This window comes from Haematobia irritans, chromosome 5 (genome assembly GCF_050003625.1).
Source record: "Haematobia irritans isolate KBUSLIRL chromosome 5, ASM5000362v1, whole genome shotgun sequence".
NCBI lineage: Eukaryota > Metazoa > Arthropoda > Insecta > Diptera > Muscidae > Haematobia > Haematobia irritans.
The window spans coordinates 165,388,653-165,404,650 of NC_134401.1; the positions used below are offsets into that span (position 1 = coordinate 165,388,653).

At 38.3% G+C, this 15,998-nt stretch overlaps 1 protein-coding gene across 1 annotated transcript in view; it reads left to right on the plus strand.

The window, feature by feature from the left end:
• The window catches only part of Vps13 (vacuolar protein sorting 13C), a 51,182-nt gene that overhangs the window by 25,090 nt on the left and 10,094 nt on the right, over positions 1-15,998 (plus strand). The window contains exons 2-15 of the mRNA XM_075308830.1: positions 3,088-3,372; positions 3,448-3,804; positions 3,871-4,092; positions 4,152-4,803; positions 4,870-6,132; positions 6,208-8,366; positions 10,955-11,097; positions 11,167-12,498; positions 12,563-12,718; positions 12,778-13,266; positions 13,338-13,465; positions 13,524-13,815; positions 15,308-15,445; positions 15,508-15,648. Of these exons, the coding sequence (XP_075164945.1) occupies positions 3,088-3,372; positions 3,448-3,804; positions 3,871-4,092; positions 4,152-4,803; positions 4,870-6,132; positions 6,208-8,366; positions 10,955-11,097; positions 11,167-12,498; positions 12,563-12,718; positions 12,778-13,266; positions 13,338-13,465; positions 13,524-13,815; positions 15,308-15,445; positions 15,508-15,648 (7,757 nt within the window). The remainder of the gene's footprint in view (positions 1-3,087; positions 3,373-3,447; positions 3,805-3,870; positions 4,093-4,151; positions 4,804-4,869; positions 6,133-6,207; positions 8,367-10,954; positions 11,098-11,166; positions 12,499-12,562; positions 12,719-12,777; positions 13,267-13,337; positions 13,466-13,523; positions 13,816-15,307; positions 15,446-15,507; positions 15,649-15,998) is intronic.

Sequence of the window (15,998 nt, forward strand, 5' to 3'; positions counted from 1 at the left end):
TGCATGGTACACATTTTATGGCAGAGACATCGGTTTAATGGTCGCCTTGTATGGGTTATACATGTGTAAAACAGTTTTGGCCAAAAAATTTTATAATAGTAAGTTGGCAATTCAAAGATTATTTCATATATATTAACTCGCTGACCTTACATTGTTTTTTTGTTTTGTTACACATGTAAATGTGTAAAACTTCCGCCTGATACACATTACTTTGGTCTTTGGGAGGGGCATCAAAGTTCATGGCCATCTAAGCACGCCGACACACCTTGTTAAACTTGATTTGTATGCCTCGATCATATCGTTGTTCACCCATTTTAAAGAACCAAAAATATTCTCTTCAAAAAAATTTTCGTTTAAAGTTTTTTTCTTTGTATCACATCATCACCATGGGCTAAAGCTTAAATAACACAAGTAACGATAGTATGGAATTTATTCAAGGGCCATGAATGGAGGTAAAAATGAGTTTCTTTTATGGAAATTCAGTGGTGTCATAGCGTTAAATCTATTATACCCTACTATTTTTTTGTCTTTTGCTTTTAATGTTATAATAATTTAAATGGAATAAATACGTTATATTTTTTTATTAATGGAATGAATAGAGCAAAGCAAATAAAATTTCGAAAATTTCCATATTTTGATAGTCTTTTATAATATCGAATATGGAAATATATTTGTAAATAGTACTGAAGAAAGGAAATGTGCTTTCTATTTGACAGTGTCGAGTGGTTATACACTGAAAAAAAAAAAAATAACTAAAATAAATAAAACAAGTAAGGAAAGTCTAAAGTCGGGCGGGGCCGACTATATTATACCCTGAACCACTTCGTAGATCTAAATTTTCGATACCATATCACATCCGTCAAATGTGTTGGAGGCTATATATAAAGGTTTGTCCCAAATACATACATTTATATATCACTCGATCTGGGCAGAATTTGATAGACTTTTACAAAATCTATAAACTCATAATATAAGTGGGCTAATGCACTAGGGTGGAACACAATGTTAGTAAAAAATTATACCCTGTACCACAGTAGTGGTGAAGGGTATAAATATGGGAAACACTTAAATCTGAAGCAATTTTAAGGAAACTTTGCAAAAGTTTATTTATGATTTATCTCTCGATATATATGTATTAGAAGTTTAGGAAAATTAGAGTCATTTTTACAACTTTTCGACTAAGCAGTGTAAATCGCCACTGCTTTAAAGTTTGGTCTATGATTACTCCTTCTTGGCGTTACATACAAATGCACAAACTTATTATACCCTGTACCACAGTAGTGGTGAAGGGTATAACATTTTTCTGTGGGAAATTCAAAGAATACTGCCTAATTTCCTGTGGGAAATTCAAAGAATACTGCCTATTGGTCTCTTTTTATACCCCTTTTTATACCTTTTTATACCCGATCTGGACATAATTGGCGTGTATATCAACCGATCTTCCTCAAATTCCGTACATCCGAACATTTTATGAGTCTCGGAAAACTTGCAAAATATCAGTCAAATCGGTTCAGATTTAGATATAGCTCCCATATATAGCTTTCGCCCGATTTACACTCATTTGCCCACAGATGCCAATTTTTTGCTCCGATTTAGTTGAAATTTTGCATAGGGAGTAGAATTAGCATTGTAACTATGCGTGCCAAATTTGTTTGAAATGGGTTCAGATTTGGATATATCTCCCATATAAAGCTTTCGCCCGATTTACACTCATATGACCACAGAGGCCAATTTTTAACTCCGATTTAGTTGAAATTTTGCACAGGGAGTAGAAATAGCATTGTTGCTATGCGTGCCAAATTTGGTTGAAATCGGTTCAGATTTAGATATAGCTCCCACATATATGTTTTTCTGATTTCGACAAAAATGGTCAAAATACCAACATTTTCCTTGTTAAATCGCCACTGCTTAGTCGAAAAGTTGTAAAAATGACTCTAATTTTCCTAAACTTCTAATACATATATATATCGAGCGATAGATCATAAATAAACTTTTGCGAAGTTTCCTTAAAATTGCTTCAGATTTAAATGTTCCCCATATTTTTTTACTAAAATTGTGTTCCACCTAGTGCATTAGCCATCTTAAATTTTGAGTATAGATTTTGTAAAAGTCTATCAAATTCTGTCCAAATCGAGTTATATTTAAATGTATGTATTTGGGACAAACCTTTATATATAGCCCCCAACACATTTGACGGATGTGATATGGTATTGAAAATTTAGATCTACAAAGTGGTGCAGGGTATAATATAGTCGGCCCCGCCCGACTTTAGACTTTCCTTACTTGTTATTTATTTCTATTTATCTTAATATACTCTCATAGAAAAAAGTCTGATAAAAACAACAATCGGTATGTGCTATCATATTTTTGTAATTCATAGCCTAATCGGTTTTATACCCTAAACCACATAGTAGTTAGGGTGTAATAACTTTGATTCGCCAAAAAAATGTGCGTACCAGAAATATTGATTGTATACCCCATGAAATATATACCGATCGACTCAGAATCACCCCCGGAGTCGATCTAGCTCTTGGTATCCGTCCGTCCATTTATTAGTTGTTGTCTTATTAAAGACTTAAAGTCAGAAAAGAATAGTGTTTTATATAAACGAAATGGACTATGTTTTTGGTTCAAAAATTATTTTTTTTATTGAAAAATAAAAATTTTGTATTTTTTTTTGCTGATAAAAGTTTAAAATTTTGGAAGAAATTCAAAAAACAAAATAAATACGGTTGCGGTGCACATTTTCTAACCGTTTTTTTTCTTTGCGTGTATCAATTAAACCTGCAAAAAAAATTTACCACAAGGTAACCTTTTTTGGTATCAACTAAACCTGCCGGATATCATAAATCATTTATCATTAAAAATTAGCAGGCAATATTTGCTATTTTAACAAACATTGAATGCTTTCAATTTATCAGCAGACTGTTTGCTATTTTAGCAGGCTTTTCTGCTACTAAAAACTTTAGGGGTACTTTAAATTCGGTCTTTAATATTTAATATGCATTTTGCATCATTTGAATTTATTTTTATAAAAACTTATAAACCTTTATTAAATTGAAATTTATCTTTTCTATATATCCACAGGTGATATTGTTTTGAACAATTTAAAGATACGAGAAAATGCCTTAGATGACTTAGATCTCCCAGTTCAGCTAGTATATGGACATTTGGGGAAATTTGTTTTGAAAATACCATGGAAATCGATTTACAGCCAACCAGTGGTGGCACAAATCGAAGATTTATTTCTTCTAGTCGCTCCAAAACAAAGTGTTCCCTACAATGATGAGAAGGAAATGAAGAGTCAGCTGGAAGCTAAACAAGCAGCTTTGAAAGCTCTCGATGAGGCTCATCAACAAGAATTAGAAAAAGGTAAAGAGGGCGATCCAATAAATAATTATTTTGTAATACACTAATAACTCGATTTTCTTACTCTTTGTGTTACAGATAATAAAGCCGATCCCGGCTATGTGGAGAAGCTAGTGGCTCGTACCATTAATAATATTCAAGTGAAAATTGCCAATGTCCATATACGCTATGAGGACAATACAAAAATCGATAATCCTTATGCCTTTGGTATAACTCTGCACGATTTTGAAATATTCACCACCGATGAGAATTGGCAAAAATGTTTTGTTGATGGTGTCATTAGGCATGTTTTCAAATTGGCCAGTTTGGATTGCCTGTCAGTGTATATGAATTGTAATGCCGATACATATAGTACACGACCAGGTCATGAAATTGTGGAACTATTTAGGAATCACATAGCCAAAAAATCGAGTATACCCAAAGGATATTCATTTGGTAAGTAAATGGAAATATGGAATTTTGAAAATTTTTTCTCTATCATCAAATTTCTTGTTGTTTTAGTTTTGGGACCCATATCCTCAGTAGCCAAATTATTATTGAACTCAGATCCAAATCGTGATTCACCTCCCTTCACCATACCAAAGACCGATTTGACTTTGCAAATGGAAAAACTTAATATAGGTCTTACCTCAACACAATTTCAAATTATTATGGGCCTTTTGGATGATATGAATCATTTCACATTGGCCATACCCTATCGGAAATACAGGCCTTATAATACACGTAAGTTAGCCAGTAGCTTTTGCTATATGCTATATAATTGTTTCTTTCTTCTATTTCAGCTTACAAAGGTAATGCCAAAATATGGTGGCATTTTGCTATAACCTCCGTTTTAGAAGAGCAAATAAAGAAAAAGAATCGTTCCTACACATGGGAACACATTAAAGAACATCGCCAACTTTGTCGTACCTATGCTGAGTCGCATAAGGAACGTTGCTTAACCAAAAAACCTTCAGCCACCTTGGAGGAGACTTGTGCTTTGGCTGAACAAAAATTGGATCTCTTCAATTTGATATTGATACGTAAGAGAATTCAATTGGAAGTGGATCGCTTGAGGCAAAATGAAGAAACCAAAAAGGAAAATACCAAAAAGGCTGGATGGTTTGGAGGTTGGTTTGGTGGTGGTGGCAAAAAAGATGAAAATGATGATCAAGTGGATTTGGTCTCAAGTATTCAGGCTGTCATGACACCCGAAGAGAAGAAGAAACTTCACAAGGCCATTGGCTATGAAGACAATATGGCCCCACTTCAATTGCCCGAACATTATGAGGCTGTGCATATGAAATTTACTTTAAGCTCCTTTGAGATAGGACTCTATGATGATTCGGTGGGACCAGGTGCCATGGATTATCATTCCTATCAGACAATAATGTTATTAAAACTCAATACCACCACATGTGTGGTTAAACAAAGGCCGGGTGGTAATGCTTTAAGGTGAGAGGGATTTTAAGGCCCTGAATGGGAAGTAATTTTTTCATTGTTTCGTTTTTGTATTTGCAGCGTTTGCGTGGGAATGAATGAATTGATTTTGACTGGATTCGAAAAGGATAATATGGCCCCCACAATTATCAAATCGAAAATATCCCATGAGAGTAATCTTTTGGATATATTCTTTGAAACAAATCCTCTGGATAAAGAATGTGATCAACGTGTTAAGGTCACTGCCCGACCTCTGCAAATAGTCTACGATGCTGAAACTATTCTAAAACTTATGAAAGTCTTTGTCCCTAAACAATCAGTGAATCTCTCAGAATTGGAAGGTGCTGCCACTTTGAAAATTTCCAATTTCAAAGAACGTTCGGCCACTGGTATGCAGTATATGATTGAAAGTCATGCCATTGTCCAATTGGACATAACTTTAATGCCCAATATTTTGATATTGCCTCAGGGTGGTAAATACGAAGCAGGCAAACAATCACTGGTTGTTGTGGGTCTGGGTCAACTGCGGATTTCTTCAGCTCCCCGCAAAGATAATTCTAAAGATATAACCACCTTATATCATAGTGGCAAAGAACAAAATGAGATTTTACAAATGGTCTTGGATAAGGCCTATGATCGCTATAAGGTATCCATTGAAAATATTCAAGTTATGGTAGTGAAGCCTCATGAAAATTGGGAATTGGTAATGAGTAAAATGTTAGAATCCGATATGCATTTGCTGCGACCCACCTCAGTGTTGGTGGAGTGTGATATATGTGTGGTGGATGATGATCCCCGTTTGCCCAAGACAAAGGTGGGCATTCTATTGCCTTCGATTAAATTAAATCTGGCCGAAGATCGTGTATTTGAGGCCTTGACTGTGGGCCTCAGCATACCCTTGCCGGAGAGTGAAAAACCACCTGAACCTCCTAAAACAAATCTGGTCAAGGCATTGAGTAGTACCTCTATAATGCGTTCCATACCTCAGTTTTTAAATCAAGATGTAAGGCGTAAAGCCTTGGCTAATGCATCATCATCTCTCACCACAGATGTGGTCCAATATACCAGTTTGGAGCTTAGTTTTGCCCTTAAAGAATTTAGTGTGACTTTAATAAGGACTTCATCCATAGATTTGCAATCACCTATGAGTGATGATGGTTCATCATTAGAATTCAATACACCCTCACCACAATCCCAAGACTCCGAGGCGGAGGTGGAGTTTTTGGATACCCATAGTACAGCAAGTGTTCCTGTGCCAGATTCCCATAAACTTTTGGCTTTCCAAGTCCTACATCTGGAAGTAAGTGTGGCTCAACGGACCTTTGAATTGGTGGCCCAAGCCAAGTAAGTTTTGTATGACAACATTTTTACCTTTGATCGTATCTTTTTAATTTTCTTTGTTCTCCTTTAAATCCACAGACTTGGAGCGATTGGCTTAATGTCCTATGAACAAAATCAAGCTAAACAAGATCAAGAACTTGTGGTCATAGAAACACCAGGCTTTACCCAGGATGGTAAAGCTTTATTGAATGTTTCATTCACATCGGTGGACAAAAGTACGCCCGATTTTATTACCAAATATAAATCCATTGAACAACTGGCCAAGATTAACTTTGCCACTCTGAATGTCATATTGCATCAAGAGAATCTTTTGCACATTATGGAAATTGCAGATCAACTACAACGCAAGGTAGATAAAATCATGAGTGCTGTGGCCAAACCTGCCCCCGTAGAGGAAAACAAGCCTAAAGATCGCATAGCTTCAGCTGCGGCAGATGAGGGAGTTATTTTCCGTCTCACGCGTATTGCCGAGGAGAATGAATTTTCGAATTTAACCGGTACCACACCATCACCAACCCACACTGTGGCCCGCAAGTCGCGGCGTAGTGCAAAACAAAATGTTGTGGAGAGTATAAAAATGAAAATCGAAGCCAATTTGGAACAAGTGGGCTTGGAGTTGTCTTGCAAGAAACGTTCATTGGCTTCTCTCAAAATCAACCATCTCTATGCTGGGGTAGTATTGAAATCTTCCTACACTGAAATCCAATTGGGCCTAAAAGATATTCTCATACGCGATATGAATCCAGCCAATATACATTCCAACATTTTGTCCATTGTGGGCAAAGATGCACTGAAATGTGATGTTGTCACCTACAATTTGGATGAGACGAGCAATTACAATTCCGATGACATGAAAATCAATGTGGAAATTGGATGCATGAAGATTGTCTTCGTGAATTGGTTTGTTACATCTGTCCTCAGTTTCATGAATAATTTCCAGGCTGCCCAACAGGCTATAGCCAATGCTAGTGCAGCAGCTGCCGATGCTGCTAAGCAAAATGCTGTGGCCGTCTATGAGAAAGCCACACGAATGAAATTGAATGTTAAGGTCAAGGCCCCTGTAATTATTGTTCCCATAGACTCGAAGAGTTTGGAAGCTATTGTCTTGGATTTGGGTCAATTGATTTTGAGTAATGTCATTACGGACATACAAACACCAGATAATGAAAAGGGCCCCGCGGTCTTGGATGACATAAAATTGGTATTGAAAGATATGCGTTTGGTACGTGTAAACATTTTGGAGGAGACCCAGCAATACCAAAGCCATTCGTCCGATTTAAATGCCCCCTTAGATGTGGTAGATTCGAATTTCGGTTTCAAATCCAAACTAAATATCCTAGACCCCACAAGTTTTACTTTGGTTGTGAAACGTAATCTATCCTTTTCTTGGTATAAAAATCTGCCAGAAATCGATATTTCGGGTCGCCTAAGATGTATTGAGTTGAATCTCTTCAAGGATGATTATGGATTGATAATGTCCATATTAAATCGTAATATGAGTGAAGGAGCCAATGAATTCCCTAGTATTGCTCCAGCAGCCCCGGCTCAACAAACGACTACGGCCCCAAAAAGTCCCACCAATTCACAATCTTTGCCCAAGTCCCCCGTGGATAGTCCAGCCAAAAAGGCCGTGGATCAACTCAAAGATAAAATGCGTGTCAAGAAACTGGAACAGGAAAGGATTAGTGAGCAATTTAAATTTAATTTCCAATTGGATGGTGTGGTCATCAATCTTATGGCTGATGTCAATGAAGGTTTAGCCCGTTTTGGCCTTTATGTCATCTCTTTGAAGGGTACCAAATTAATCGATGAAACCCTAACCACAAATATTGTCCTCTGCAATATGCAATTGGAAGATACTCGACCCTCCAACACCAGTGAAATTAAGAAATATCTTTGCCGTAAAGATTGGTTTGATGTTGAATTGGAAGAACATTTGGGTTCTCCTTCCAGCTTGGCTCAAAATGAAAATAAATCTCAAAAAGATTCACAATATATGTTGGATGTGACAGCGGTTATTAAACAAAATGATACCATGGCAAAAGTTCGAATATCGAGTTTTGATTTGATATTGTGTGTGGACTTTATGCTTAAGTTAACGGAGTTCATTAAGGTTCGCGAAAACGATGAAAAAGTTGAAGTCATCGAAGAAGAGCCCGAATCTTTAGTTGTGGCCGCAAGTGCACCAGCAACGCAACAGCAATCAGGACAAATACGGACAATGGCAAGTGCTGCAGGTGAGTTAAACGAAAAATATTGTTTATCGTTTAAGAAATAGGTGGCAGGGCTTGACGCAAGAGTTATCAAGGCACATAGAAGGTCTATTGGTTTAATATTGGACGTTTGGGGACTAAGCTGATATGGGAACAAATGTTCCATATATACATAAGACATCGTATTCCAAGGACTCAATACAACTCACTGTGGAATCCTAGATCCAAGGCCGTAGATCAATCGGTCGGACACATGCCCTCCCTTTTCGATTTGCCCCTTCGTCCTACCCCCAACTAGTTACCGTAACTCCCCATCCTAGTCCCCTATACCTTTGTGCGCATCCTCATCAAGGCTATATAGAAGCCTATCAAACTCTTACAAGAAGTACTGCCTAGCAAACGCACCGTCTATGGCGTTCCTAGACCATTATACCACACAATGGGAAAGTGACCCTTGCAAACGATAGGTTTTAGGTGTAAGACTCTCAGAGGCCTGGGTACTTCACAAAAATTTATTCTACGGACTGAGATAAGGAGAAGGCACGGTTATTACGGTTTTAAGGTATTAGGCTTTATTGTTGTGGGAAATTTTTGTATTACAGAACTAACATTTTGTAGGAGAGGATGGTTGTGATATTATAGATCCCTTCTGGCTTCAACTTGCTCGAATCTTGCCAGGCGATCAGCGGCTCTCCGCATCTATTGTGGTGATGTCGTGGGCGAGTGAAGTGGTGGACAATACTCCCATGGGTCTTCCGTGGTGTGAGACGGAAGGTACGGAAAAGTCGGATTGCGATCAAAGTGTGGGTCTTTCGACGTGGTAGGGTGGTCGCACACCCATAGCTGAAAAATAGGAAAACAACGGTGAAGTGGAGGAACACGTCGCTAGATTGATCGCACACCTCTATCTGAGGAATAGGATAGAATGAGGAAAACGTGGTTAGAGTGATCGCACACCTCTAGCTGAGGAATAAATAAAATGTTGTAGAAGGATCACGTGGCAAGAGTGAACACACACCTCTAGTTGTGTAATAGGTTAGAATGAGGAACACGTGGCTAGATTGATCGCACACCTCTATCTGAGGAATAGGATAGAATGAGGAACACGTGTTTAGAGTGATCGCACACCTCTAGCTGAGGAATAGGAAAGAATTAAGAACGCGTGGCAAGAGTGATCGCACACCTCTTGCTGAGGAATAGGATGGAATGAGGAACACGTGGTTAGAGTGATCGAACACCTTTAGTTGAGGAATAGGAAAACAACGGTGAAGCGGAGGAAAACGTGTCTAGAGTGATCGCACACTTCTATCTGAGGAATAGGATAGAATGAGGAACACGTGGCTAGGGTGATCACACACCTCTAGATGTGGAATAGGATTGAATGAGAAACACGTGGCTAGAGTGATCGCACACATCAAGCTGAAGAATAGGAAAAACGGGGAAACGGAGGAACAGGTGTCTAGAATGATCGCACACATCTATCTGAGGAATAGGATAGAATGAGGAACACGTGGCTAGGGTGATCGCACACCACTAGGTGTGGAATAGGATTGAATGGGAAACACGTGGCTAGAGTGATCGCACACCTCTATCTGAGGAATAGGACAGAATGAGGAACACGTGTCTAGGGTGATCGCACACCTCTAGGTGTGGAATAGGATGGAATGAGAAACACGTGGCTAACGTGGAAACTGAAGAACACGTGTCTAGAGTGATCACACACCTCTGGCTGAGGAATAGGAAAGATCGGACACCTCTAGCTGAGGAATAGGATAGAATGAGGAGCACGTAGCTAGAGTGATCGCACATCTTTAGCTGAGGAATAGGAAAATAACGGGGAAACGGAAGAACACGAGGCTAGAGGGGTCGCACTCCTCTAGCTAGAGGATGAGGAAAGGACATAGGAGAGGATAAGGAAAAGGAGAACATGTGACTAGAGTGATCGCACACATCTAGCTAATCTCCGACTTCCAGGGTCACACCCTGCTAGAGAGTCTAGAAAATAAGGCTTTTAAAGAAATTTTGAGAGTACTAACCCCACCCTCCCCTCTTACAAACTACCATGTGACATCCCCCCCCAAGTCTCCTCCGCACCGTATGTCTTCAGTACCCAAACCTTAAACTCTTATCAAACCATATCATGGTCGTATCACCCTATCCTCCAGTCCATCAACCATGGCAAGCCTTATTGTCAACTCAGTAATATTCGTTTTCCATCTCCTTTAACCCTGGAAGACATCGTTGTCCCCACAGCTCTCCATCCTAATCTAATATCGGCCCTACATTCCCTACACCCCTTCAAAGATGGCTTCGTAGACCTTGACATTTGAACAACTTCCGGATCACAAGTTGGGGACCTAAACTATTGTACTTTTTTTGGAATCTCTGTTTTTTGCTGTGAAGTAGCTCTCAATCGAGATCGTCCCAATATTCTCTCGACCCCTTCAAATGTAGGTTCGTAGACCCTAAGGCGTTTGAACAACTTCCGGATCATAAGATGGGGACTCCTTACTATAGTATTTTTTTGGGGCTCTCTGTTTTTTGCTGTGAAGTAGCTCTTAATCCTAATTAATTTTAACAAAATCTCTGGTTATTTTTTTGTTACTTCCCAGCTGCTGTCCGTCAAAATACTCAAGTTGACGTGGAGGAAGAAACGAATGTTAACAAAATGAATTTGACTTTAATTATTGAGGAACCTGATATAATATTGGTGGAGACATTGAATGATATGAATACCAGTGCCATTGTATTCAATGTAAGTACGAAGGTCTTCTTTTAAATAATAATTTCTGGATGTAAAATGTATCCTCTGTTTCTCTTAAAGATGGCTACCAACATAAATTACCGTGTGGTAGGTAAAACCGAGAAAATCGATGGTAAAATTGACAACTTGAAAATGTATATGTGCTCCTTTGCTCCGGAGAAACGTCAATCGACCCAACACTATATTTTACATCCATGCTATATTAATTTACATAGCTCTACGCCGGCCGGAGAAGAAGGAATGAATATTAGCTTAAAAACAAGTGCGATATTTATAAATATTTCGCCAGCAGCATTGGAGCTATTCAACAAAGCTATGAAGTCGATAACCTCTCATGAAGCAGATGAAAGTAAAATGTTGGAACAAATCAATTACAGTGATATATGGACCCCCAAGAAATTTAGGGATACTGATTTTTGGTTCTTAAAAGCAGAACAGGCAGATGATATTGTTCACATGTTGGATGCTCAGGCGTCTCAGCAAGTGGAAGCAATTGCAACACCCACGACAAAACGTGAATGTTGTATCATTGAAATTGAAAATTTTGCTTTAATTTTGGAATCGGGTACAGGATGCTTTACGACGCCCTTGCTGTCGCTGGATACCTCATTGGAGGCAGTGGCCAATAATTGGAGTTCAAATTTAAGTGCCAACGGTCGCTTGAGTCTTACCATGAATTACTATAACCAATCACTGGCTGATTGGGAACCTGTAATTGAGAGAAATGAACGAATTGCCAAAGATGGAGAACGTAGTACTTCACCTTGGGAATTGAATTTCAAGTTGGCCATAGAAAAGACCGTTTCAGAGATAGAGGAAAATAAAGAGGAATCGAAAACTTCCATTAAAATACATTCTGATGAGAATCTAGAATTAACTGTGAGTAAAACATTTTTGGATACTGTCACTCTGTTGGGTGAGGCTTTCAGTCAGGCCATGGATCCAAGTGGTTTGGCCAAGCCAGAAATTGAAGCTGGCCATGTGGTACAAAATGACACAGGCTTCGATCTTAATTTGTCATTTACAAGGGGTGCATTCACCTTGCATGATTGTCATATGCCAAATAGCGCCTTGGCAGCCAACAGTTCGCTGGTATTCAAAAGTGAGCAAGGTCGTGATGTTTCGCCCGATTCCATACAATGTTGCACCATATCCCCGGGATGCAAAGTCTATTTGCAATCAAAGTCGGTGGCCGATGGACCCGATGCCTATGAGCAAAATATCTATGCTACCATTGGCAATATAAGTAAAGAGTTGGTATTGCCTGTATCGAAATCGGACAAGAGATATTTCCCCTTGTATAGGGACACCAATCAAGATCCCTGGGGTATTGTATCGGAGGTTAAATGTGAATTTGGTGTGACAGTTATCAATATACACAGTGTTCTAAATGTAAGGTTTAATAGAAAATTGCGGAGAGAATTGTGTGAGAAATTTAAGATCATTTTTCTTTCAGATTCATAATCATTTTACCACACCAGTGAAAGTATTCCGCATGATGACCAAAACCCGAGAAATTATACAAGTGGGTGTTGTAGAACCCAATAGTATATATCATGTTCCCTTGCATGCTATTTATTCAGAGAATAAATATTTACACTTTGGCATAGAGGTAATGGGCGATGGAAATTAAAAATTACTTTCTTTCTAACTGAGTTTTATTTATTCAAGGACTACAATACCTCTGTGCAAGGCATAAAATGGGATGATTTCCCCACAGACATGAATTATATGCGTCATCTACAATGTGATCCTATAGAAACCTTTGAACCTTTCTTCATTAATGTGAGTCGTGAAAAGACGGAAATTTATCATGAGCATACCAACAAATTCAAGCTATTGAGTGCTTTCTATACTCTACACTTGAGACCACCAGTGTATTTACGTAATTCATTACCAATTAATGTCACCGTTTCGGTGGCAGGATGTTCTGTTCGTCAAGCTGCTACAGCCATAGCTGCTCAAACAGATGAATCGGTTAGCTCGGGCTCCGAAGGTGATAAAACAAAATCACAATCCCAATCACAAGTTGACACCTATATAAAAGAAGACCTCTTGGATTATGGTGAAAAGGATATTGAGGCAGGAAGTGTTTTGCATTTGCCTACAGTAAAATTGGCAGGACGTAGTAAAGTGGCTAAAAGTTATTTGGTTATAAGGGTAAGTTTTTGTTTTTTAATTTTCTTTTGTTCGCAAAACTAAGACATTTTGTTGTTTATTGTGATTTACAGATGATACAATATTTGGAACGTGATTGGTCTTGTACCACAGAAATTTCGGAAAATGAAATGGGTGTTTTCAATTGGCGTTTCAGTTCTTATGATTCTGATGTTAAAATGAGCATGGATTTATGTGTTAGGTAAGAGTTGAATACCTAATCTTTTGTCGAAGGGTTTACTTATGCAAATTATTTTTAGATTTGAAGATCGTTATGGCAGTTTACTTATAACTTTGTTCTCACCATTTTGGCTTATTAATAAAACTGGTCAAATGTTGAGTTACAAAACTGATAGTGAAAATGTTGAAGTTCTCTATCATCCACCTGAATATACTGGACCAATATTGTTTTCAATGCGTGATAAGTATTTGTTTGACAAGAAAACATGTACAATTCGTGTCGATAATGGTGAATGGAGTAATAAGATACCTTTAGATGTGGCTGGATCTACAGGTTCCATTGGCTGTAAGACAAATGATCAAACATACCAGGTGAGTTAAAAACAAGTATATACATCCGTAAGTTCGGCCAGGCCGAATCTTATGTACCCTCCACCATGGATTGCGTAGAAACTTCTACGAAAGACTGTCATCCACAAATTTCAACTCACATGGTTGTTAAATATCACATGCTACCCGTACCAAATTTCCCGTACCAAATTTCAACCAGATCGGATGAATTTTGCTTCTCCAAAAGGCACCGGAGGTCCAATCTGGGGATCGGTTTACATGGGAGCTATATATTATTATGGACTGATAGGAACCAATTCCTGCATGGTTGTTGTATACCATATACTAACATCACGTACCAAATTTCAACCGAATAGGAAGAATTTTGCTCTTCCAAGATGCTCCGGAGATCAAATCTGGGGATCGGTTTATATGGGGCCTATATATAATTATGGACCGATATCGACCAATTTTTGCATGGGTGTTTGAGGCCATATATTAACATCACGTACCAAATTTCAACTGAATCAGATGAATTTTGGTCTTCTAAGAGGCTCCGGAGGTCAAATCTGGTAATCGGTTTATATGGGGGCTATATATAATTATGGACCGATATGGACCAATTTTTACATGGTTGTTAGAGACCATATACTAACACCATGTACCAAATTTCAGCCGGATCGGATGAAAATTGTTTCTCTTAGTGGTTCTGCAAGCCAAATCGGGGGATCGGTTTATATGGGGGCTATATATAATTATGGACCGATGTGGACCAATTTTTGCATGGTTGTTAGAGACCATATACTAACACCATGTACCAAATTTCAGCCGGATCGGATGAAAATTTTCTCTCTTAGAGGCCTCGCAAGCTAAATTTGGGGGTCCATTTATATGGGGGCTATACGTAAAAGTGGACCGATATGGCCCATACCATCCGACCTACATCAATAACAACTACTTGTGCCAAGTTTCAAGTCGATAGCTTGTTTCGTTCGGAAGTTAGCGTGATTTCAACAGACGGACGGACGGACGGACGGACATGCTCAGATCGACTCAGAATTTCACCACGACCCAGAATATATACTTTATGGGGTCTTAGAGCAATATTTCGATGTGTTACAAACGGAATGACAAAGTTAATATACCCCCCATCCTATGGTGGAGGGTATAAAAAATCTATACAAAAAGCTTGATTCAATATTATTCATGTCAAACTAGAATTTGGTATCTAGTTCAGGGGATCCAAATCTATCTCCGACTTTAACCTCCTTCTTATAGCTAAGTCGGAACGGAAACATGGTTAACGATCAGTACGAAATATGAATAATAAAAGGCTTCCCATGTGACCAATACTCCAACAAATGTTGTCTTAAATATATTAGTAGCAGAGTAGAGAGCCCTGGAACTGTTATACATGCCCGCTCTTCGTATTCATTAACGACCATCAAAAAATCTAACATAAACTTATATTTTCATTTCATTACCACTAGTTTGCGTTTAGTTTAATAATATATTCATTTTCTTTCTCTTTCAGATTGGTGTTCATAATCACTTAACACAAAACTCACTGACAAAACAAATAACATTTATACCCTTCTACACAATCATGAATAAATGCAGTTATGTTATTGAAGTTCAAGAAAATTCCCGCCCAGCCGATCCATGGAATAAAGTTAGTTAAATATGGTCAAAAGTTCAGTTCTCTTAGATTAATATCATTTATCCATATTACAGCTCGAACCCAACAGTTGTTTCCCCCTATGGCCACGAAATGATTCGGATCATATGATGGTAGTTAAAGTTGATGGTCAAAGAACAGTTCCTTTCAAATATTCGGAACCAACATGTAATTTGTTGCAGCTCAATATGCATAAGGTAAATATCAGCACTCTTTTAGTTTTTGGTTTGACATTAAAAATCGATTTTTTCTATTAAAGTCGGTTATTAATTAGAGTTCAGTAATTACAGTTGTACGCTGTTATCGACATTTGTGTGATTAGTTAATTTTGTACATCACTAAAATAGGGATTGTAACCAGAATAAAAGGAGGAGCTACCGTCGAGCAATGGTTAGGTATGACTGCCTTGCATACAATGGGTCATGGGTTCAATCCCAGAGTCGACCAAACAAAAAAAAAAAAAAGGACTGTAACCAGAATAATAGGGGAAGCTACCGTTAGCATGTCCGCCTTGTATAAAATGGATTATGGGTTTAATCCCAGTTTC